This window comes from Leucoraja erinacea, chromosome 18 (assembly GCF_028641065.1).
Source record: "Leucoraja erinacea ecotype New England chromosome 18, Leri_hhj_1, whole genome shotgun sequence".
NCBI lineage: Eukaryota > Metazoa > Chordata > Chondrichthyes > Rajiformes > Rajidae > Leucoraja > Leucoraja erinaceus.
The window spans coordinates 12,715,246-12,740,569 of record NC_073394.1 but is presented as its reverse complement, the minus strand read 5'-3'; the positions used below and the strand labels follow the sequence as shown (position 1 = coordinate 12,740,569).

Sequence of the window (25,324 nt, the reverse complement as noted above, 5' to 3'; positions counted from 1 at the left end):
GGGGGTTAAAGTGAGAGAGGAGAGGTTTAAGATGGACCTCAGAGGCAACATTATCACCCTGGGTAGTTGGTATCTGGAATGAGCTGCCAGAGCAAGCTACAGAAGCAGATACAATTACATATTTTAAAAGGCATTTGGACAGATTTGGAAATGAATACAAAGGCTTCGGACGGGATATGTGCCAAATGTAGACAATGGGACAAGCCCAACTTGGCCAGCGCAGACTGGGTTGTCTGAAGGGCCCGTTTCCATGCTGAACAGCTCGACAACATAATCTATGAAAGAGTCAATGTTTCAGGTAAATGACCTCGTTTGGAGACTACTGATTGTTGCTGTTTTGTAGCACATTCACTTCTGACAATGACTTGAACATTCATTCTGTTTCACTTTCCACAGATGCTGCCTGGCCTGCTGAGCATTTCAGATTTACAGTGCCTGCCATTTTATTTTTAACAATTATGCAGTAATCCCATCACTGTCAACAAACCTTCTGACAATGTGGGGCTGTTGTTGTCGGATGAAATGACCTCTTCCTCAATGAGGCCAAACATCAGCTCTCGGTCCTTGTACCTTCCTTGGATCACGGCCACCCATACGTGCTCACCGCTGGAGACCTTCCCAGCAAGGACACAGGTTCAGTGGCCCAATTCCACCAGGTCTATTTCCACCACCGCCCCAAAGTCCACAGTCTGTGTAAACCCATTGTTTCATCCTGTTCTTGACCCACAGAACCTACTTCTTCCTCACTTAACTGGGTGCTTCTTCCCCTCCCCATCCCCACTTACATCCGCAACACCTTTGATGTTCTCTGCACCTCCATCACATACAAAGATGGACACAAACAGACCAGTGAAGAGCAGGTGCAGGCCACTCAGTTCCTCAATGACTCATTGATAAGATAATAATGGCTGCTCAACCTGTTGGCTGAACTCTGCACTCCCGCCAACCCAAGATAACCTTTCATTACACTTGCCTACCAAGAATCCATTTCTGCCTCAAAGACTGTGTGAAATTGGCACCTAAAGCAGATAGGGTAGTAAATTATGAGAGGGATATATCAGGTATGTATTCTTTTTCCGAGGATGGATTTGGCAAATACTAGGGTGCATACTGTAACTTTCTGGTCAGAAGGGGATAGTTAAAAGGAGATGTGTGGGGCAAGTTAGACACACAAGCAGGGCGGAATAGAAAGAGACAGTGCAGTTTAATTTGGCATTATGGTTGGCGTGGACACGTGGACCAAAAGGAATGTGTCTGTGCTGTTCTGTTTCATGGTCCATCAACGATGATCTTACTGAAAGATCACAAATGACCTCGTCCTCTTCCAATTCTTATGCTCATGAAACCAACCACTCATCCTCCATCAACTATGTAACCTGCTGATGTGCAGCCATGATCTGAACTACACCCACAGCTCGATGAGGAAGAGAGCTTAAAATCACTCCCATAAAAATAATATCACTCTCCCTGATTCTAGGCTTTCCCAAGGTCGAATCTCCTTCCACATCCACCCTACCGAGCCGCATGACTCCTACAACCTTTAATCGTGTCCCTTCGCACACTTCTGACTTGAACTGGACTGGAAGATCTCTGTATTTAATCCAGGATGTAGCTATGGAAACCTGGATGGGTCCAAGCTGTAGCTATCTCTTTGCAGGATTTTTGCAGAACAGTCTCCAACTTAGTCGGATTCCCCTTTCCCTCTTGTTGGTACATTAATGAGTGTATCAGTGCTGCTTCCCGTTCTCCTGTAGAACTCAAACGTGTCATCAACTTTGCTGCCAGTTTCCACCCTGTCTCACCGTCCATCAGTCTGGCTCTGCCTCTCACCTACTCTTCCCTGACTTTACTTCACAGGAGAGGTCACCAATATCCATTCCAAGTGCAATGGATCACACTCAACTGCACTTCCACCCCGATCGCCATAAGAATTCCATTCCCTTCTCCATCTTTTTTCCTAGGTTCTGATGATGAAATCTTTCTTGGCACCCTGACCTTTTTTTCCTTAACCAAGGCCCATCACAGTTGACAGGGCTGCCACTGTAGCAGTTCAATTTCCTGCAAATCTATTCCCCTGCTCCTCACCTTTCGCCCCACCAGCCTCCCCACTAATGGATCATTCCCCTCACGGGGATGCCGTCACCTACAAACGGATGGGATCATCAAGCATATCTCCCCCTCCCCTCCCCGCCCCATGTTCCAAGGAAGCTCTGCCCTACATGCCCTCCTTCTCATAGCACCTTTCCATGCGACAGCGGGAGAAGCCATACTGCCCCAACACCGCAGGGATCCACAAGATGCACTGCCTCCAGAAAGTAAAAGTCACATCAAAGACCCACACCACACCACACCGGCCACACCTACCATCAAGAAAAAGGGTACAGGAGCCTCCAGGTTCATCACCTTCAGCTTCTTCCCAGCTAGACACAAGTGCTGGAGAAACTCAGCGGGTGCAGCAGCATCTATGGAGCGAAGGAAATAGGCAACGTTTCGTCCCGAAACGTTGCCTATTTCCTTCGCCCCATAGATGCTGCTGCACCCGCTGAGTTTCTCCAGCACTTGTGTCTACCTTCGATTTTCCAGCATCTGCAGTTCCTTCTTAAAAGCTTCTTCCCAGCAACCGTCAGACTATTGAACCACACTGCACAGCCCTACATCAGCACTGAACTAATATGGAGTTTTTATAAGTTGCACAATGTATTTTGATTTGCATTGTTATGTTCTGGTTACCAGATAATTTATTATACTATTGTTTATTGTATATTTATTTGTGTTTATAGGCCTGTTAAGCTGCAGCAAGGAAGAGTTTCATTTTTCCGTACCTGGTGTACTCGATGATTAAACTCTTGACGGCTCTTGACCTGCCCATCTGAGGAGCCAAACATCTTTTCATGTGATGCAGAGATTCACTTGCACTTGTTCCAATTCAATGTACTGCATTCAGCGCTCACAATGCGGCCTCCTCTATACTACAAAGTCTAAATGCTGATTGGGAAAGTGCTTCATAAAATACCTATGAGGCCACACTGAGCTTCGCATCACCTTTCACTTTAATTCTCTGTCCCACTCGCTGTCTGACCCATTATCTTTGGCTTCCTACACTTTGCCAATGAAGCACCATTTTAAACTCTCACCAACATTCAACAAGATACATCATCAAGACTCAACATTGAATTCAACCATTTCAGATACTTCGAGGTCGACAGAGGAGCGGCAGGTGAAGGAGCGAGTGCGAGGATTGGCTGCAGCAGTTAAAGCCTTGGAATTTTTCCAGAGCAGGTCATTAAAAACCGGTCGGGGCCAGCCTGCTCAACATACCTTCAAGGTCAGCAGAGGAGCAGCAGGTGAAAGAGCGTTTAAACTGCACGTATTTTAATGCAAGGGGCCTGACGGGTAAGGCAGATGAGATTAGAGCATGGATAGGTACGGGTGACTGGGATATTGTAGCCATGACTGAAACCTGGTTAAGGGACAGGCAGGACTGTCAGTTCAATGTTCCGTGGTACAGGAGCTTCAGGAGAGACAGGGGTGAGGGGAAAAGAGGACGGGGGGTTGCATTGTTGGTTAAGGAGGAAGTCACGGCTGTGTTCAGAGGTGACATTAAGAACAGTTCGTCTAGTGAGGCTATATGGGTGGAGCTGTGGAACAAGAAAGGGATGATCACCTTGTTGGGGGTCTACTACAGACCCCTGAATAGTCAACGGGAATTAGAAGAACAAATGTGCCAGGAGATTGCAGACAGCTGCAGGTCAAATAAGGGTTCAGATGGGGTGCAATTCCTCAAAAGAGTTCAGGAGAGTTTTCTTGAGCAGTATGTGGAGGCCCCCACACGTTGGGAATTGGGAAGGGCAAATTAATAAAGTGAACATGGAGGAGCCTTTTGGGACCAGTGACCACAGTTTGATTAGGTTTAAGATAGGGACGGAGAGGGTCCATGTATTAAAATGCCCAACAAGGGTAAGGCTAACTTTGAGGGTATGGAAGACAGTGTCGCTCAAGTTGACTGGAGCAGGTTATTCGAGAGGAAAGGGATATTGGCCAAGTGGGATGTTTTTAAAAGTGTATTGAAGAGAGCTCAGGATGTGTACGTCCCCATTAGAGTGAAGAGCAAAGCAGGCAAACGTAAGGAAGCTTGGTTGATGAGGGAAATTGAGATGTTAATCAAACACAAGAAAGATGCCTCCGACAGGTATAGGCAGCTGGGATCAAGTGCATCCCTGGATGAGTTTCGAGAACTAAGGAGTAAACTAAAAAAGGAAAATCAGAAGGGCAAAAAGGGGCCAGGAAATAGCTCTGGCGGGTAGCACTAAGGACAATCCCAGAAGATTTTATAAATACATAAGGGGGAAAAGGGTAACCAGAGAGAGATTGGGATCTCTCAGGAATCAAAGCGGTCACCTCTGTGTGGATCCAGAGGAGATGAGCAAGGTACTCAATGAGTATTTCTCCTCTGGATTTACCGAGGAGAAAGGCAGTAGGATGGTGGAAATTGGAGCAGTCACTGGAAGTGTCTTGAAAACAGTCAGGGTTACCGTCAAAGAACTGAAGGTACTACCGTGTGTGAAGGTAGACAAATCTCCAGGGCCTGATCAGATATATCTGAGGACATTTGTGGGAAACTGGAGTGGAAATTGCGGGAGCCCTGGTTGAAATTTACGAGTCGTCCTTAAATACAGGAGAGGTGCCGGAAGACTGGAGGGTGGCAAATGTTGTACCTCTTTTCAAGAAGAGCTGCAGGGAAAATGCTGGGAACTATAGGCCGGTGAGCTTAACATCTGTTGTTGGTAAGTTACCGGAGAATATTCTGAGGGATAGGATATACAGGCATTTGGATGGGCAAGGGCTGATTAGGGATAGTCAGCATGGTTTTGTACGTAGAAGGTCGTGTCTCACAAATCTGACTGATTTTTTTGAAGATATGACCAAGGTTGATGAGGGCAGAGCTGTAGATGTTGTGTATATGGATTTCAGCAAGGCTTTCAACAAGATTCCGCATGGTAGGCTGCTCTGGAAGGTTAGATCGCATGGGCTGATAGGAGAGATAGCTGAATGGATAGCAAATTGACTCCATGGAAGGAAGCAGAGGGTGATGATGGAAGTGTTTAAGAAAGAACTGCAGATGCTGGAAAATGAAAGGTAGACAAAAGTGCTGGAGAAACTCAGCGGGTGCAGCAGCATCTATGGAGCGAAGGAAATAGGCAACATTTCGGGCCGAAACACTTCTTCAGACTGATGATGGAAGGTTGCTTCTCGGACTGGAGGCCTGTAACTAAAGTTGTGCCTCAGGGTTTGGTGTTGGGCCCGTTACTGTTTGTCATCTACATGTCCATCACCACTGTGTCATTCAGTCCCTTTCGGCCTCCAGCATTTCAGGGACATTCCCTGTATCACTGATTATCACCTTCCCCACAGCCAACAATGGACCATTGTGGGCTCCACCTTTCCTTCATCATTGTTGCTTCTTGCATATCTTTCATTCATTTGTTCTATGAACCTTCTAAATCTCTTGTTTCCCTCTCACCTGACAGAAGGGGAGAAGGATCTTGTCCCAAAACGTTACCTATTTATTTTCTCCAGAGATGCTGCCTGACCCGTTGAGTTACTCCAGCTTTTTGCGTCTATCTTTCTGGACATTCCCTTTGTCACGTCACCTCCCCCCTTACTCTGCAGCTGAAATCCTGCTTCATCTCTCATCTTTTCCAGTTCTCAGGGAAGGCCAAACAATGACTATTTGGTCATTAGTTTTTAATGGGAACTCTCCACATGCCCCACACTGGTCAACGAACATTGACTGAGGACTACAACGAGTGGTCAGTATTAAATGATGGTCTTGCATTGCTCAGATCCAAGCGCACCTTGTCCATTTGTGAGATCTGGACGTAGCTGCAAGGTCACCATTCATTTCCCTCTGAGGTGGAGCTGAGCTGCTCCACAGACACTGAGTAGTCCTCTGGGCCACGTCAGAGATAACAGCATGAGTTGGGTCCAGAGTCACGAGAGGACCGCACCATGAAGGATAGTGATTTAATCTTCTGAAGGAGCACGTGGGTTTTTATAACAATCCAGTAGTTTTAATGATCACTGTTACTGAGACAAGAAATTATTCCAAATCTCAAATTAAGTCCCAGAGTTGCAGAGTACACCTTCAACCCACCGCATCCATGTTGACCTTTATGCCCATTGACACTAATCCCATATGCCCACATTATGACTGTATTCTTCCAAGACTATTACACACAGTAACTGTATTTGACTCGACCATCTCCTCTGGCAGCACATTAAAGATATCAACGACTAACAGAGTAAAAAACGTACCCCTGACATCCCCTTGAAAACCCTCCGCGTCCCTAAACCTGCATCCAGTTTGACGCTGACTGTCTACACTGCTGCCTATGTCACTCCTACTCTCATGTATTCCAATCAGATCACCCCTCAGCCTCCTTCACTCCAGGGTAAACAAGCCCAGTCTATCCAAGCTCTCCCCATTACTAAACTCCTTCACTCCAGGCAACATCCTGGGGAATCTCCATTGCTTCAGAGCACTTAACTGACTTTAAATCCCACTGCTGGCAGGGTGGGCTTAGTCCTTGGCTCTGTAGCCTGGAGGCTTCAGCTCGGCACCACCACTGCAGTTCTCGTGTGTCACCATTTAATGACATCCATCCCGTTACATCCATTATCTGCAAGTTTCTTGTCTTCTTTTCTCAGATTTCCATTCCTTAACATGTCATCTCTTTACTCTCCTAATTTCCAAAGAACCCTGCGGGCAGGAAATGAAGAAGTGAGTCTGGGGGGAGGGGGTGGACAGGGAAGGGAGCGGACAGAGAAGGGACAACTAATTTCTTTATCCCCAAGGGGAAGATCTCCACGCTCTAAACACCGGGTCAAGAAGTGACGCATTTGATTCCAACTCTGACAAGCAGTTCTGGGATTTAAACAGGACTCGTTGTTTTGGAAAGAAGCCTTAAAGTTGCTGCTTCAGAGAGCATTGTCCAGGGAGATGGCAGCTTGATGTTCAAACGCAAACCTTTCCAAGGCAAACACAACAGTGCGTGCTGTCCCACGTATATTTTGAATTATTGCTTCTTCAAATTACTAAACCACTTTTTCAAGCAGCAAGAAAATACATTTATGTACAATTATTACCAGACTGTGTTGTGGGGATTGTGGGTCTGGTTTAACAAATTTAACTGAGCATGGCCTTGAATTAAAGATTCCCATTCAATTACCTGCAGCTTTGCCCACTCCCACCCCATAATGTCCTCCAGCCCTACAATATTAATATTACAAGGTTAATTCCCGGGATGGTGGGACTGTCATATGCTGAGAGAATGGAGCAGCTGGGCTTGTACACTCTGGAGTTTAGAAGGATGTGAGGATATCTCATTGAAACATATAAGATTGTTAGGGGTTTGGACACACTAGAGGCAGGAAACATGTTCCCGATGTTGGGGGAGTCCAAAACCAAGGGCCACAGTTTAAGAATAAGGAGTAAGTCATTTAGAACGGAGACGAGGAAACACTTTTTCTCACAGAGAGTGGCGAGTCTGTGGAATTCTCTGCCTCAGAGGGCGGTGGAGGCAGGTTCTCTGGATGCTTTCAAGAGAGAGCTAGATAGGGCTCTTAAAAATAACGGAGTCAGGGAATATGGGGAAAAGGCAGGAACGGGGTACTTATTGGGGATGATCAGCCATGATCACTTTGAATGGCGGTGCTGGCTCGAAGGGCCAAATTACCTACTGTCTATTGTCTATAATATACCTATTGTGTATAATATTGTCTATTGTCTATAATATACCCAGATCAAGCTGCAATGATAATCTCATTGTTCAGTGGCCAGTCCAAATGACAACTAAACACTCTTGACTCTTGACATTTGATTGCCAGATAAAGTCCATTTGCAACATAATTTAGTCTGCTCATTTAATCTGCTCATATCCCATATAAATGGTTAACACGACGTCAATGAATGCATGCTTTCATTACTTTATCCAAAATCATTATTAAATATGGCAAATATTTGGGACCCTAACGAAGACCATGTATAACAGTCTAAGGGGAAATTTCAAGCTGGGTCAATAATTTATCTTTGATGAGTTTTAAAATTAGGTGACAATTTAAGTAGCTGTGTGCAGTTCTGGTTGCCCAGCTATAGGAAGGATGTCATTAAATTGGAATGGGTGCAGAAGGGGTTCGCCAGGATGTTACCTTTGAGTGTGACTTTGAGTAATAGGTATTGGTTGGATAGTCTGGAACTTTTTCATTTGGAGCATATCAGGTCGAGGGATGACCTTTTTGAAGTGTACAAGATCATGAAAGCATTGATAAACTCAGTCTTTTTTCCCCAAGGTAGAGGATACTAATATTTGAGGGCATAGGCTTATGGTGAGAGATTTAAGAGGAGCCTCATGGGCAACTTTTTCACTCAGAAGGTTGCCCGTATCTGGAATGTGTTGCCAGAAGAAGTTACAATTATGACTTTTAAAAGACATTTAGACAAATATATAGATCGGAAGGGTTTAGAGGGATATGGGCCAAATACAGGCAGATGGGACTAGTCCAATAAGCCAACTGTCGGTGTGGACAAAGTGGGCCAAAAGGCACGTTTCCATGCTGTACAACTCTGTGACTAGAATTTCCTGTGAAGAAATGTATCATCCAGTGGATCACATAAATAGACACTCCTACCCACTCCTTCCATTAACCTTTCTTAATACTCAATAGTCGTCGAGTATGAGGAATGCCTCATAAATCCATGCTGGCTCTCTCTCTGACAAACTGAACATTTTCAAGGTGTTCAGTCATTCTTTCCCTAATTATAGGCTCGTAATTTTCAGATATCAGATGTTGGGCAAATTCCTGTCATTCCATCTCTCATGGTTAGTACATAGGGAAGAAAAATGGGGATTTTTTCTAAGGTTCATGAATGAAGAAACAACTTTTGTTGGAACAACTTTTAGCTCGGAACCTCCATTATAATCCATTTTGATTTGACTCTCATTAAAAAATAACCCAATCCTGGGGATTAATGCTACTCAATGACACTTCATTTATTGCAATGACCTGCTCTCATGGATTTTGGTTCGGCACTGCCTGATTTATAATACTTTTCTCGGAATGTCAGGCATCCTATCCTTATTCTCCACTGTAAATATTGATGCAAAGTAATCCTAGTTCAGTATCCGTCTGTTTCTCAGCTTCATTTACAAGTCAGCACAATCAGTTTTCAATGTTGTTCCTCATCATAGTCATAGAGTTCCTCAGCATGGAGACAGGCTCTTCGGCCTACCTTGTCCGTGTTGAGCAAGTTGGCATACTAGGCCAGTCTCATTTGCCTGTATTTGGCCCGTTGCTCTCTTAACCCTTCCTATTCCTTTTATAAATTGTAATTGTGCTTCCATTGACCTTGGCGTCACATAAATTTCTTTCTCTTCGCCATTTTCCACATTTTTGCTGCCATTATTATTTATGTTATTCTTTATATCTCCATCCTGATAGGATTCACACTCTTTTCTGAATTTTTGTGTATCAGTGACAGTACAACTTGAAAACCGATCCTTTGGTCCAACTTGTCTATGTCAACCAAGATGCCCCATCTGAGTATGTCCCATTTGCTTGTGTTTGCGCAATATCCCTCAAAACCATTTCTATCCATGTACCTGTCTGAAGAAGGGTCTTGACCTGAAACGTCACCCATTCCATCTCTCCAGAGATGCTGCCTGTCCCGCTGAGATGCTCCAGCATTTTGTGACTACCTGGCAACCTCAACTACTTCTTCAGTGCTTTTCCTTTTATACATTTCTTGCAGCCCTTGCCTCGTTAATGATCCATAAGTCCAGCCTCTGCCCCAGAAACATATTAACTGGATATCAAGCAAATTCTCTTTTGAACATCTCCAGCTGCTCTGATGTGGTTTTACCCATTAGTTAAGCTTTCTTGAAATTAGCACAAAAGTACATGGAGCAGCACAGAAGCAGGCTCTTCGGCCTACCTTGTCCATGCCAAACAAGTAGGCATACTGGGTTAGTCCCATTTGCTTGCATTTGGCCCATAGCCATCTAAACTCCTCCCATCCATTTATGTGTTCATAATTTGCTTTCTCTCTGTCCTGGTTACGTTTCTCTCCACACAGATGCTGCCTGACCTGATGAGTGTTTCCAGCATTTTCTGTTTATATTTCAAATTTCCAGAATCAGCCAGCGTTTAAATGTTTTTAGAAAGTTTTTGTTATCCCCTGGAGCATAGAAAACTGAAAGTGGCTTTATGGAGGTGTATTTAGTCAGAGCCAAAGACAAAGCCCACTGTTAAATTTAAATTCAGTTTAGGTAGGATGGATGGTCACAGTCTTTTCCCCATGGTACCGGATTCTACAATTAGAGGGGAGAAATTTAAATGGGATGTGAGGGGGGCATCTTTTTCACACAGATAATGGTGGGTATATGGAGTGGTCAGAGCCGACTGTGGAGGGAAGTATAATTATCACATCTAAAGAACGTTTCGACAACTCATGATAGGATAGATTGGGCAGGATATCGGCCAAATGTAGGTAAATAGGACAAGGTCAGGTCAACAATTTAATTGGCAATTGGGTTAGGTCAAAGGGTCTGTAACTATGAATTTATGATGTCACTGTTTGATAAATGCTCACACTGTTAGGCCACCAACTAAATCTGGTTAATTACCTTTTAGTAAATCCATTATGGTTTATGGTTTATTCCCTTGTTAGTTCTGACACATACTGCTTCAGAAAAACATCCTAATTACCTTTCAATCATTAGATAACCTATTAATCCCACTCTATATGAATGAGAAATCACCCTGCTTTTACAGATCTCTGAATTTATATATTCCATCACATCACAGCAGCTGCCACAGGATTGGTATACAGCTTCCTCTATAAGGCCAGCCCAGTGGCACAGCTGATAGAGCCACTGCCACAGAGCACCGGAGACCCATTTTCAATCCTGATCTCAGATTGTGCGGAGTTTGCACGTTCTCCCTTTGACTGCATGGGTTTCCCCCGGGTGCTCGAGTTTCCTCCTACGTCCCAAATGTGTGCAGATTGGTAGGTAAATTGGAGCAAAAAAAAACAAACGGCTGGAGGAACTCAGTGGGTCAGGCAGCATCTGTTGAAGGAAATGGACAGACCCTGCATCAGCACTGAGTGGAGAGGGGAGACTGCCGGCATATAGAGGTGAGAGCAGTGGCAGACTGGGTCTAAAAATATAGGTTGCCAGGAGATAAAGGGGGCCCACTTCATCAGGGGCCCACTTGTCATCGGGCAAGCTGACACCCTGGCCAGACCGCCACTGGGTGAGAGGGAGGGGGCAAAACAGGGACTGACAAGTGATAGGTGAGATGGTAGATTAATTGGCTCCTGTAAATTGCACCTTTTAGTTGGATGAATGTGAGGAGAATTAAAAATGGGATTAACCGACGCAAGATCAGTGTAAATGAGTGATTAATGGGCAGCATAGACTTGATGAGTGAAGGGCCAGTGTCCGTGCTGTATCTCGCTACATCTCTATGATTTACATTACTTTCTATTACACAATTCTTTCTTAAATCCTCCACAGGCCTTGTAACCTGGCCCATTCCAGGCCTGACTATCTTCCCACAGCTACAGCATCACACTCTCCACAGTTAATTCTCACCTGTCATTCAGCTTATCCCTTGAATCCTTTCCCATTGTATCAGGAACACCGAATATTCCCAGACACCCTATCCTATAGCCCAAGGAACTGTCTAAGGAGATGGAAACAGCAAAAGAGTGGATTAATGTCCAGTAACTGTGCATTAGGCACCACAGATAAAGAAGAGAAAGCACTTTGCTGGAGGGACTCAGCAGGTCAGATAGCATCTGTGGTGGGAATGGACAGATGACACTTCAGGTCAGGACCCTTCTTCAGTCTGCCTGTCCATTTCCCTCCACGGATGCTGCCTGACCCGCTGCATTCTTTCAGCCCTCTGTGTTTTTGCACAAGATTCCAGCATCTGTAGTTTCTTGTGTCTACAGATAAAGAGAAAACTGAAAGATGCAATGTAATGAAACCAGAAGAGGGGAAATAAGAATTGTCTCGGCAAAACATCGGAGGGCAGAGTCAAGGATCAAGAGTGCTTAATTTCACACACACTGGGAACAGAACAATGATATCCTTGCCTGTAAAGCTGCAGCAATTGTGAAGCACAGTCTCTGAACATTAATCCACTCTTTTCCCTTTCAACCGTTCAGCAGTTCCTTGAGATTGAGACTGATTTATTTTCACTCGTGGGGGACAGGCAAAGAGCTGCACAGAACGGAACAGGCTCTTCAGCCTACCTTGTCCATGCCGACCAAGTTGTCATGCTGGGCTAGTCCCATTTGCCTGCATTTGGCCCATAGCCCTCTAAACCCTTCCTATCCATATATCTGTCTAAATGTGGGAAGGACCTTGAGGAGTATTATACCTAATCCTCTACCCAGGGATAAAGAGGGCGAGCGTTCAATTTATCCATGCCCCTTGTGATCTTGTACACCTCAATAAGGTTACCCCTCAAACAGAGCATGTGATTCAAGACTGGAGGTCCCGGTGTCTCTCCCCACAACATGGTCAACGGCAACACTCCCCGATCCAATGGCCAGAGACAACTTCACCTGTGGAAGCTGTGGATTGGTCTGCCTGTCAAGGATAGGCCTAGTCAGTCACAGCAGGAAACGCAACCACAGTTGAAACATCCCCCTCTCCCTCTCTTAGGACAACATCAAAGCCACGCCATCATCTCTCGCAGATGGTCGGAAGCCATCAACTACCACAGTTGTTGTCCCGTAAACCATCTGCCTTTCCCAATCCTAACAGAGTTCAGGTGTCCCATTAATCATATTTGTTACGTATTGGTGCCCGCAATGCATGAAATGAAATTCCTCCTTCATACACCGCTCCTTAGCTGCATGGACACCATTAAAATCTGGTTATGTCCACGGACAGCATTATAATCTATTTATGTCCACAACAGTTTGCATGTAATAATACTGAGATTAAGCACCTTTGTGTTATAGAGTCACACAGCATGGACGCAGGCCCTTTAGGCCAGCTCGTCCATGCTGACCAAGTAGGGTAACCAAGCCTGTGTTTAGTCCATATCCCTTCAAACCTACCCTACCCATGTACCACTCCATGGGTCTTTTAAATGTCATAATAAACTTCAAAGCCCAGTGCAAGACTGCAGGAGTGCTTTCTCAGAGTGGATCGTGGAATCGAAGCCCAGAGCTGAACGCCCTCTGCTCTCTAATGTAAACCCAGGCATTCCTTTAACATTATCTGTAAAGAACCCAGAAGTCCTTCTGATGTCCTGGGGTCAACATTTAATCCCTCAATCGATATCACTGTAACAGGTTATCCAATTATAACCATATAACCATATAACAATTCCAGCACGGAAACAGGCCATCTCGGCCCTACAAGTCCATGCCGAACAATTATAGTTTATGGGATTGAGTTGTGCACAAATTGGCTGTGGCTTACACTGTGAGATAACTTCATAAGTTGTCAACTGCTTTGGGTAGTGTTGGGTCTGTGAAAGGCGCTACAGAAATGAAGGACTCTCTTCCTCTGTACTGAACTGGTAAGAACAGAAGTAATCTGCCAGCAAAGAAAGGAAGCAAAGGGTGACAAAGGGTCTCGAACTGAGACGTCACCCATTCCTTCTCTCCAGAGATGCTGCCTGTCCCGCTGTCCAGCATTTTGTGTCTACCTTTAATCTATCAACAAGATGTTTACATGAAGATAAGCACCGAATCGCTCCTGTGGTTCGATTATACAGAAGAGAATGGTACCCGCGGACAACTCTTTCACTCCGAGTGTGTTAATGTCAGTCAGTAACAGGCTGTGCAGGCTTCCATGCAGATCACAACATCTCAACACACAGCTACCAAACTACACGAGAAACCATCCCTCTCTCTCTCTCTCTCTCTGCAGCTTAAACTACTGCATACAGTTAATTAATTACGTCGGCAAGATGCTATCTTTAAAAGCTGCAGCTGCTTCAGCATTCCTCCGACTGATGTTTTCAAACTTCAGACAACGGTACTGTACCTTGTTCGGGGGCAAAAGCCACAAAAACGATTCTGTACACAGTCCAAGGCAGGGTCCAAGTGCTCAGATCCAGTTATATGGATCCCCCAAACAACAGGACGAACTGACGGGATAATTCCTGCTATTCTGAGCCCAGCCTCTCTCTCACTCTTGGGAGCTTTTACCATTTATGGACAATGTTCCATCTGGTCCTGTTCGTGCTCTCTCTCTCTCTCTCTCTCTCCCCCCCTCTCCCTCTCTCTCACTCTCACACACATACAGTCCCTCCATCTCCCTCCACCTCCTTCCCCTCTTTTCTCCCCCATATCATATTCTTGCTTTCTTACTCTCTCTCTCTCTTGCACACACAGTCCTTCTATCTCCCTCCCCATCCCCTCTATTGTCCCCCAAAATCACATTCTTCCCCATCTCCTCCCATTTCTCCCTGTGTCTTTCAAATGTTTTTGAGATATCACTCACTCTTTTTCACTCTCCCTCCCTGCCTCTGGGCCGACCCCACAAAACTTTCTAAAGGAACTTTGTTAAACTTTGCATCTTTGAAGATAAATATTAAAGCATGAATGGGAATGTCCCCGTGTTGTGGAAGTAAAAGTTGCTGGAACAGGTGACATCAGGGGTACCGAGCAGTGGTGCTGTAATAGGTGACCTCAAATCCCCACTCCCCAAGTGCAGGACTGCACCATGGCTGCTGGCAAAATCATTGACCTCCCTCCCCCTCCCCTCCCCAACATAGCCCTCCATCATATGTACTCCCCCTGCTCCAAGCAGATGCTGGGGACAATGACAACAGCTAGATCCAGGCTTACAGGAGCACTCACTCCACCCCAGGCACCCTGGAACGTGCACACCAGGAGGGAGAGAAGGGCACTGACCCCTGTCCTCAGGATGTTCCAAGGCTCACACCTGTCTGTGGTGGACACCAGTCCGTGGTGGACACCAGTCCGTGGTGGACACCAGTCTGTGGTGGACAGCCGACTGTGGTGGACTTTCTGAAGAGCAGCAACTGTTGGAAAGCAGGCCAAGCAACCGATGGGGCGCTGCCCAGTTAGAGAGGCACAGCTAAGAGGCACACTAACTGGTTGCATCAACTCGCATCAGTTTGGCAACTCGAACACCCAGGAACGAAGGAGACGGCAGAGAGTGGTAGATATCCATCACAGGTACTGACCTCACCACCATTGGAGGCGTTGCCCAAATAGGCAACCGATATCATCGAAGATCCACACCACCCCGGCTACACTCTCACCTCACTACTACCATCGGGAGGAAGGTACAGGAGCCTGAAAACAATGACTCCCAGATTCAGGAGCAGCTTCTTCTCAATTTCTTGAACACGTCACATGACTAACCACAGCAACTATGATCATCTATGGACTGTGTCTTTGATGACACTACGGACTTCGGCTTGGCATTGTTATGGTTACCTAGAATTGGTGTTAGTAATTAATTATACAATTGATTATTATATACTTATCTGTGTGTTTATTGGGTTTTAAGGGCCTGCAGCAAGTAAGAATATCATTGTTCCGTTGTTGGTATATAGGACAATTAAACTCTCTTGGCTTTTGACTGTGGGAATCAATCGCTTAAGCACACAAAAACAGGCCTCTCGGCCCCTCTAGCCCATGCTCATTGGCAGAGGTCCCGGTCTATAGTTCCCCTGCTCCTCTAGGTAGGTGCTTAGCCTAAGGAGTGTTCCTACCTCTGTCATCTCTTCCGGAAATTACTTATACACCCAATCAACTGGTTCAGACCTAAGGGTCTCGACCCGAAACGTCACCCATTCCTTCTCTCCAGAGATGCTGCATGTCCCGCTGAGTTACTCCACGATTTTGTGTCTACCTACAGTGTAAACCACCATCTGGAGTTCCCTCCTGCACATGGCTCAGTGGGATAGCTTTTCCTCAGCTCCCTTCGACCCTGCTAAACATTTATTGAAAACAGCCTCACAGCACACTCCTCTCATACACAGACTCAGTCCCCACCTCACGTATCCATGCTGACCGCCCCTCCCCAAATACTCATTTCTGGCACCCACAGAACTCCTTCTGAAAATTTGCCTCATTCCGAACAGTTGTCAGCTTCCGTTGATTGATTGAAAGATACAGCAAGCAAACAGTCCCTACGGACCGCCGAGTCCAGCCACCCACCGATCTCCCGTGCAAACTGGCTGCTTATCCCACTTTTCCATCCATTCCGGGACAATTTACAGAGGCTAATTAACCCGACAGATCCACAGGTTTTGCTATGCGGGGTGGAGGTTGAGCATCCAGAGGAAAGCCACGGCATCACAGGGAGAACGTGCAAACTCCACACAGACAGGACCCAAGGTCAGGATTGAACACGAGTCTCTGGCGCTGTGAGGCAGCAGCTCTACCTACTGCGTCACTGTGCTGACTCCGGCAGCCTATTCCAGGTATAGACTACCCTCTGTTTCTGCGCTGTGCTGCTCCACCATGCAACTAGATCACAGCTCCCGATCGCTGGTTCTCAGGCCCACCCAACAACCATGTCCCCCGATTCCCTCGGTCGAAAGATTGATGGATGTGTGAGCCACAGTTCCACGCAGCTCATTAAGCCACTGATATGTCAAAGACTGTTTTACTTTCGGTATCTGACTATATTTAGATTATACTGTATAAAGCTGTCAGGGGATTGATGGGAGGCTGTGGTTTAGAATGACTAATGATATGGAGTGGGAGATGGCAGAGTCCTACATGTCTGCAACCAGAAGCCAAGGAAATGGACACAGACTGATGCTGGATAGGCTCAGGCCTAATTCCTTGGAGCGTTGGAGGCTGAGGGGTGACCTTATTGAAGTGTATGAGATTGTGAGGGGCATGGATACAGGGAATGCTCCCAGTCTTTTTCCCCAGGGTGGAGAATTCTTAAATTACAGGACATCGGCTTAAGGTAAGAGGGGAGATATTTAAGACGAACCTCAGAGGCAATATATTTACTCAGAGGGTAGTTTGTACCTAGAATATGCTGCCAGAGGAAGCAGAGAAGCAGCTATAATTATGACTTTAAAATATATTTGGACATATATTTCAGAAAAGGTTAGAAGGATATGGGCTATAAGGTAAGCCAAAGGTAAGCCAAAGGGGTGCTACCATGCTTTACAGCTCTATGACTCTATTATTGACCAAAATACACAAGGATCCCTCTTCCTCAAATCAGTCCAGGGAGGCAGAGAGGGGCAGAGAGAGGCAGAGAGAGGCAGAGAGGGGCAGTGAGGGGCAGTGAGGGGCAGTGAGGGGGGCAGAGAGGGGCAGTGAGGGGCAGAGAGGGGCAGAGAGGGGCAGGGAGGGGCAGGGAGGGGCAGAGAGGGGCAGAGTGGGGCAGAGTGGGGCAGAGTGGGGCAGAGTGGGGGCAGAGTGGGGGCAGAGAGAGGCAGAGAGAGAGGCAGAGAGAGAGACAGAGAGAGACAGAGAGAGACAGAGACAGACAGAGAGAGACAGAGAGAGAGAGGGGCAGAGAGGGGCAGAGAGGGGCAGAGAGGGGCAGAGAGAGGCAGAGAGAGAGAAATTTAACAGCCAACGCAAAGAGGCACTGGGTAGCCGTTTCATACAATATGCAGAAACATCACAGACACAAAGTCATTAATCACAGAGTGGGCCAGAGAGAGGCAGTGAGGGGCAGAGAGAGGCGGAGAGGGGCAGAGAGGGGCAGAGTGGGGGCAGAGTGGGGGCAGAGAGGGGCAGAGAGGGGCTGAGAGGGGCAGAGAGGGGCAGAGAGGGGCAGTGAGGGGCAGTGAGGGGCAGTGAGGGGCAGTGAGGGGCAGAGAGAGGGCAGAGAGGGGCAGAGAGGGGCAGAGAGGGGCAGAGAGGGGCAGAGAGGGGCAGAGAGGGGCAGTGAGGGGCAGAGAGGGGCAGAGAGGGGCAGAGAGGGGCAGTGAGGGGCAGTGAGGGGCAGTGAGGGGCAGAGAGAGGCAGAGAGAGGCAGAGAGAGGCAGAGAGAGGCAGAGAGAGGCAGAGAGAGGCAGAGAGGCAGAGAGGCAGAGAGGGGCAGAGAGGGGCAGAGAGGGGCAGAGAGGGGCAGAGAGGGGCAGAGAGGGGCAGAGAGAGGCAGAGGGAGAAATTTAGAGAGAGGCAGAGAGGGGCAGAGAGAGGCAGAGGGAGAAATTTAACAGCCACGCAAAGAGGCACTGGGTAGCCGTTTCATACAATATGCAGAAACATCAGACACAAAGTCATTAATCACATCACACGTAAACAACATTGTCTTGTCGTTGCAGTGCAGCAGCCAGAAAGTGCTGTGAACATTCTAACACATACCTCTGTCCTGCACAGAGGACAAGCTACATAGAAAATGCAGCTAAAAAAAAGTGCAAGGGCTATAACAAGGTAGATTGGGAGATCGGGAATTCATCCTTAGTTTATAAGAAGTCTGTTCAGTGGTCTAACAACGGTGGGGACAAAGCTGGTGGCAAGAATTTTGAAGCTTTTGTACCTTCGGCCCAATGGGAGAGAGGAGATAAATGAGTGATGTGGGAGTGAGGGATGCTCAATTATTTGTCTGTTTTTTTGCAGCGTGTAGTGCAGGTGGAGTTGGGGCGGGGGGCTGGTTTACGTGATGGACTGGGCTACATCCACAACTCTGCAATTTCTTGTGGTCTTAGGCAGAATAGTTTCCATACCAAACTGATACAACCCAATAGGTTGCTAGGTTAGTATGGGTCATTGGAGACATGCTGAATTACCTTGGTATTCCAAGGAAGGATAGGTGTTGCTGTGTTTCGTGACTGTACGATCAATGTGTTTGATTTTTCATCAGTTCATAAGTGATGGGAGCAGAATTAGGCCATTCGGCCCATCAAGTCTACTCTGTCATTCAACCATGGCTGATCTATCTTTCCCTCAACCCCATTCTCCTGCCTTCTCTACATAACCCCTGACACCCGTTCTAATCAATAGTCTATCCACCTCTACCTTAAAAATATCCATTGACGGCCTCCAGGGCCTTCTGTGATACTTCTGCCATACTGTTTTTGGTGATTCTTCAATCGAGTTCTGGACAGTAAAGGGGATCAGGCAGGAATGTGCAAGGGCATGGTCGGCCATGACTTCATGCAACAGTGGAGCAGGTTCAACATGCCAAAGAGCCTAGTCTTGCTCCTATTTCCTGTCCCTAACAAGATGAGTTTATCAAAGCTAAGAAGTTTTATCAAAGCTAAAGTCAATATGGTACATCTCACAGAGTGTCATTTGGACACTTCCCTTTAATTGCGAAGTTGTCTTTTGCTTTGTGTTTAGCCATTATCCCATTCACTTCTCTGCTCCTGGATTCAATATATTGAACAGCACATTCCAATCTGCACGGCAAGCACTTCTCTAAACTCTAGCAATTTATACACGAAGTATCCTTACCCTGTTAGCGCTGCTGTCGTTTGCTTCATCTGCTGCCTCGCATGGTGGCTGGGCTGCTCCTTCTGTACAAACCAAATTCTACGTTAGCAACTCACATGGCGCCAGGTTTGCTCCCGAATAAGATTAGCCGTTCAGTCCGTGAAGCCGCTTTTCGAAGCCCACACCAGGGCCGGCGTACGAGGCATCTGAAGATGGTGACGCATTTGGGGGAGAAGAGGTGTTGGGGAATGTGGCGGATGCAATCGACACTTGAACCTCTACAATATTCCTCATCGTTTGTGACCAGTGCCTTATGTAAACCACAGCAACAATCACCAGGCAACTGTGTAGAACCAATCAAAGGGATGCTAATTAATGATGGTACCTCTTTTGGTAATGATAAGCATCTGATAGATTTTCACAAGGGCCCAGAGTCCAGTTTCTTTATACTTAAAGGGAAAATTATTCTGAAGTACGTCATCTGTACTTTAACAATTCTGCTGCTTTGATCCTTTTTAAAAAGGCTCTTGGTTAATATTTTAGAACAAATGCACTGTTTGATATGTGCTATTTCCCTGTTTAACCGGTTTGTTTTTTGATGTCTAGTTTCACCAATAATTAAGCCACCTCTCAGACTCTAAGCTATTCTGCGAAAGTGTTCCAAGTTCCCACTATCCTGAGTGAGAAATGCTTCCAAACACCACCCCTGGTATGGTTGCAATGCCAAAGTTGTTCAGGGACACAAGAAACGGCAGGTGCTGGAATCTTGAGCATTATGCAAAGTGCTGGAGGAACTCAGTGGGTCAGGCAGCATCTGTAGAGGGAATGAACAGATGACATTGAGACCCTTCTTCAGATGATTGTAGTGGTGGTGGGGGGAGGGGGGGGGGAAGGCTCAGAAAATAGTTTTATTTTCAGTTGAGTGTCACTTGAGGCAAACCGACTGGGGCCCTTGTTCAAGGAAGAACTGTAGGGGTCTGAAGCTTTCTGGGTGGTGAATGGAGCTATAAAGAGACTGGACATCCATGGTAAATATGTGGCGATGAGAACCTAGGAATTGGAAGTCATTGAAATGGTGACATGCTCTTTTCCAGCATTCTCCCCATTACTCGAATCGGTCTGAAGAAAGATCCTGACCCGAAATATCATTTGTCTATTTCCCTCCACAGATGCTGCCAGTCCCTCCGAGTTCCTCCAGAACTTTGCTTTTATAAGAGCTATTACCATTGTCACCCAACACCAGCCTCTCTGTCACTATCTCCACCTCCTCGAGACATTTTTAACACCTCACTTAGTTAGAAGGTGTAATTTCATTGTAAAATACATCAAAGGCCTTGAGTGGGCTAGAGCCTGCTCCTCTTGAGAATGCAGTTATTCTGCAGACAGACTTCACGGAAAGTAAGTCACGAGAATGTTCTGTTTCCAGTCTATCAGATGTCTGCATAAAATTATCAAAACTTTTCTACAATCTACGGGAACCAGTATTGTGTCTAATTCTGGTCATCTAACTTTAGGAAGGATGGGCTTGGTGATGTGTAGAAAAAGTTTACTCAAATTATTCCCGGGATACAAATATAAGAAATACGAGCAGAGGCTGTCCATACTCACAGAAACAAAGGAAACGTGAGCAGGAGTAGGCTACTCGGCCTCTGAAGCCTGCCCCATCTTTCAATATAATCATGGCGGACAGTATGGCGTAACACAACTTTGGATTTAATTCTAACTACGGGTTGGGTGAGGTGGGTGGGGACGGATGAGAGGCAGGTATATCACCACTTTTTTCTCACTTTTTCTTTTTGCCCTTTTATTTTTTTTCTATTCCTCTCTTCTTTCTTTATTTTATTCACTCTTTGGCTACACTACTTTGGTAGTCTAGGGGTTCTACCTTTGCACATTTCATTTTTTCTCTTTCTTGTTTTTTCTCCTTTCTTTTCTAATTCAAAGCAAAAAAGTTAAAATTGAAGCTGTACAATAACTGTATCATTTTATATGCCGTTGGTTCTATTTTTGTACATTTGCTTCTAATAAATAAAAATAAATATAAAAAAATAATCATGGCGGATTAATCCTCGTCTGTGCTGGTGTGCCTGTTCCCCACAGCTCTCCATTTACCGATCTTTCAAAAATGTATCTATCTCAAGGTAACAAGGCATATTGATGAGTGCCATATAGATAAATGTGAGGTTATCCACTTTGGTGGCAAAAACAAGGGGGCAGATTATTATCTCAATGGGGTTAGGTTAGGTAAGGGGGGGGTACAGCGAGACCTGGGTGTCCTTGTACACCGGTCACTGAAAGTTGGCGTGCAGGTACAGCAGGCAGTGAAGAAAGCTAATGGAATGTTGACCTTCATAACAAGAGGATTTTAGTATAGGAGTAGAGAGGTTCTTCTGCAGTTGTATAGGGCTCTGGTAAGACCACATCTGAAGTATTGCGCACAGTTTTGGTCTCCTAATTTGAGGAAGGACATCCTTGTGATTGAGGCAGTGCAGCGTAGATTCACGAGATTGATCCCTGGGATGATGGGACTGTCATATGAGGAAAGATTGAAAAGACTAGGCTTGTATTCACTGGAGTTTAGAAGGATGAGGGGGATCTTATAGAAACATATAAGATTATAAAAGGACTGGACAAGCTAGATGCAGGAAAAATGTTCCCAATGTTGGGCGTCCAGAATCAGGGGCCACATTCTTAGAATAAAGGGGAGACCATTTAAGACTGTGGTGAAAAAAAACTTTTTCACCCAGAGAGTAGTGAATTTGTGGAATTCCCTGCAACAGAGAGCAGTGGAGGCCAAATCACTGGATGGATTTAAGAGAGATTTAGGTTGAGCTCTAGGGGCTAGTGGAATCAAGGGATAGGGGGAGAAGGCAGGCACGGGTTATTGATTGGGGACGATCAGCCATGATCACAATGAATGGCGGTGCTGGCTCAAAGGGCCGAATGGCCTCCTCCTACACCTATTTTCTATGTTTCTATGTGATACAGTTGATGCAGTCCACATGGACATCAGTGAAACGACTGACAAAATCCCACACGGGAGACTGATGTAACAGTTGGAGCACTCAGGGCAAAGTGGCAAACTGGATCCAAAACTGGAGACAAAGAGTGCTGTTTGGATGTTGTTTTGTGAGCAGAATCATGGGAACAGTGGTATTCTATGGGGATAAATGCTGGGACTATTAATGTTTGTTGAAAAGAATAGTGATTTGGATGTGAATGTAGAAGCTCTGATTAGCAAGATGACATGAAGTTGTTGATGGTGAGGAAGTAGGTCTCTGGCTGCAGTAAGATATTGATTAGTTGGGAAGATGGGCAGAACATTTGCAGATGGAAACTTTATCCTAAAAATTGCGAGATGATACATTTTTGGAAGAATTAGATTTTCCATAGAGTCAGAGAGCCGTACAGCACGGAAGTAAGTCCAGTGGCATATTTGGTTAGTCCACTTTTCCTGCTTTTGGCCCATTGCGTCTGAACCCTTCCAATACATATATCTGTCCCAATGTGGGCCGGAACTTGGGGAATATTGAGGACCAGAGGGACATCGGCATACATGTTCATGGATCTCTGAAAGTGGAACCACAGGTTGATGACATGGCTAAGAAAACATCGAAAATATCGCCCAGATTTACCGGGGCACCAAATATAAGAGCTCTGAGGTCAAGGTATAGCTTTATAAATCATTGGTTGCGCCACTGCGGGAGTACCACATGCAATCTGGTTGGCACACTATGGTAAGGACGCGATTGTACTGACAGGGTGCAGTGGAGACTCAGTAGGCCTGGCCTAGGATGGATCAGTTCAGTAATGAGGAGAGGCTGGATACGTTGGGCTGGACGTCAGGGCGCACTAGCAGTAGAAGTAACAGTCTACAAGTTATACTCAAGATCTTGGTGCGCTTAAACCAATGACATTTTGACACAGGGCTGAATCATGGGGTTTTATTGTGGCCTACATCACATTTCTAATGACAAAACCGACAATAATCAACAAGGTGGGAAAGCTATGCTTATAAAATAGATTTGTTCATACTTAGGCGACACAATAGGCTGCAGTGACAGAACTGCAGGTGTTCGGCACAGACATTGTGGGTCGAAAGGTCTGTTGCTGTGCTATGTTGAATCTGGGGCAAAAAAACAAACTCCTGGAGGCACTCAGCAGGTCAGGCAGTATCTGTGGAGGCAGAGGGATGGTCGGCGTTTTAGGTTGAGATTGCTGCCTGACTTGCTGAGTTCCTCCAGCAGTTCATTGTCTGTTCATACTTACAACTCCTCGTGCCATCCATTCCAAATTACCAAATAACACGGTATTGGGGGTTCAGTATTGATGTGGATAGAGAACTGGCTGGCAGACAGGAGGCAAAGAGTAGGAGTAAACGGGTCTTTTTCAGAATGGCAGGCAGTGACTAGTGGGGTACCGCAAGGCTCAGTGCTGGGACCCCAGCTATTTACAATATATATTAATGATCTGGATGAGGGAATTGAATGCAACATCTCCAAGTTTGCGGATGACACGAAGCTGGGGGGCAATGTTAGCTGTGAGGAGGATGCTAGGAGGCTGCAAGTTGACTTGGATAGGTTGGGTGAGTGGGCAAATGCATGGCAGATGCAGTATAATGTGGATAAATGTGAGGTCATCCACTTTGGTGGCAAAAACAGTAAAGTAGACTATTATCTGAATGGTGGCCGATTAGGAAAAGGGGAGATCATATTGAATGGCGGTGCAGGCTCGAAGGGCCGAATGGCCTACTCCTGCACCTAATTTCTATGTTTCTATGTTTCTATGAGATGCAACGAGACCTGGGTGTCATGGTACACCAGTCATTGAAAGTAGGAATGCAGGTGCAGCAGGCAGTGAAGAAAGCAAATGGTATGTTAGCATTCATAGCAAAAGGATTTGAGTATAAGAGCAGGGAGGTTCTACTGCAGTTGTAAAGGGTCTTGGTGAGACCACACCTGGAGTATTGCGTACAGTTTTGGTATCCTAATCTGAGGAAAGACATTCTTGCTATAGAGGGAGTACAGAGAAGGTTCACCAGACTGATTCCTGGAATGGCAGGACTTTCATATGAAGAAAGACTGGATAGACTCGGCTTGTACATGCTAGAATTTAGAAGATTGAGGGGGGATCTTATAGAAACTTACAAAATTCTTAAGGGGTTGGACAGGCTAGATGCAGGAAGATTATTCCCGATGTTGGGGAAGTCCAGAACTAGGGGTCACAGTTTTACGGATAAGAGGGAAGTCTTTTAGGACCGAGATGAGAAAATCATTTTTTACACTGAGAGTGGTGAATCTGTGGAATTCTCCGCCACAGAAGGTAGTTGAGGCCAGTTCATTGGCTATATTTAAGAGGGAGTTAGATGTGGCCCTAGTGGCTAAAGGGATCAGGGGGTATGGAGAGAAGGCAGGGATGGGATACTGAGTTGGATGATCAGCCATGTTCACATCGAATGGCGGTGCAGGCTCAAAGGGTCGAATGGCCTACTCCTGCACCTAATTTTCTATGTTTCTATGTTAACTACAATTGGAACACCGAGCTCCCTGGTGCCATGAGAGAATGTGAGGCTGCCACATGTAATATTCTAATGCAGAAGCACAGGGAAGTGGAGCAGGACAGTTGGACCTCAGAAAACTGGAGTTTAATGGGGATTTTGTCAGTCCTGAAGTCCTTACCGTTAGCAACATTCTTCTCAGAGCCTAGACAAGATTGGAGCTCTCCAACAAACATCTTGGTGCTGTGGCTGGGGCTGGATCCAGATGGGTGGGTTCCCATTGCCTAGAGCATAGCAAAGAGTCATTAGAGTTTACATGTCAGATTCATGGAGCTGCACAGCTCAGCAACAGACCCTTCAGCTCACCTTGTCCATGCCCACCAAGTTGGTATTGTGGGCTTTACCTG

At 46.0% G+C, this 25,324-nt stretch overlaps 1 protein-coding gene across 3 annotated transcripts in view; it reads right to left on the bottom strand.

Annotated features, from left to right (window-relative positions):
- The window catches only part of mrvi1 (murine retrovirus integration site 1 homolog), a 147,259-nt gene that overhangs the window by 73,277 nt on the left and 48,658 nt on the right, over window positions 1-25,324 (bottom strand). For all 3 annotated transcript variants that reach the window (XM_055649348.1, XM_055649349.1, XM_055649351.1), the window contains 2 exons: window positions 25,099-25,201; window positions 19,442-19,503 (listed from right to left, as the gene is read on the bottom strand). In XM_055649348.1, the coding sequence (XP_055505323.1) occupies window positions 19,442-19,503; window positions 25,099-25,201 (165 nt within the window). The remainder of the gene's footprint in view (window positions 1-19,441; window positions 19,504-25,098; window positions 25,202-25,324) is intronic.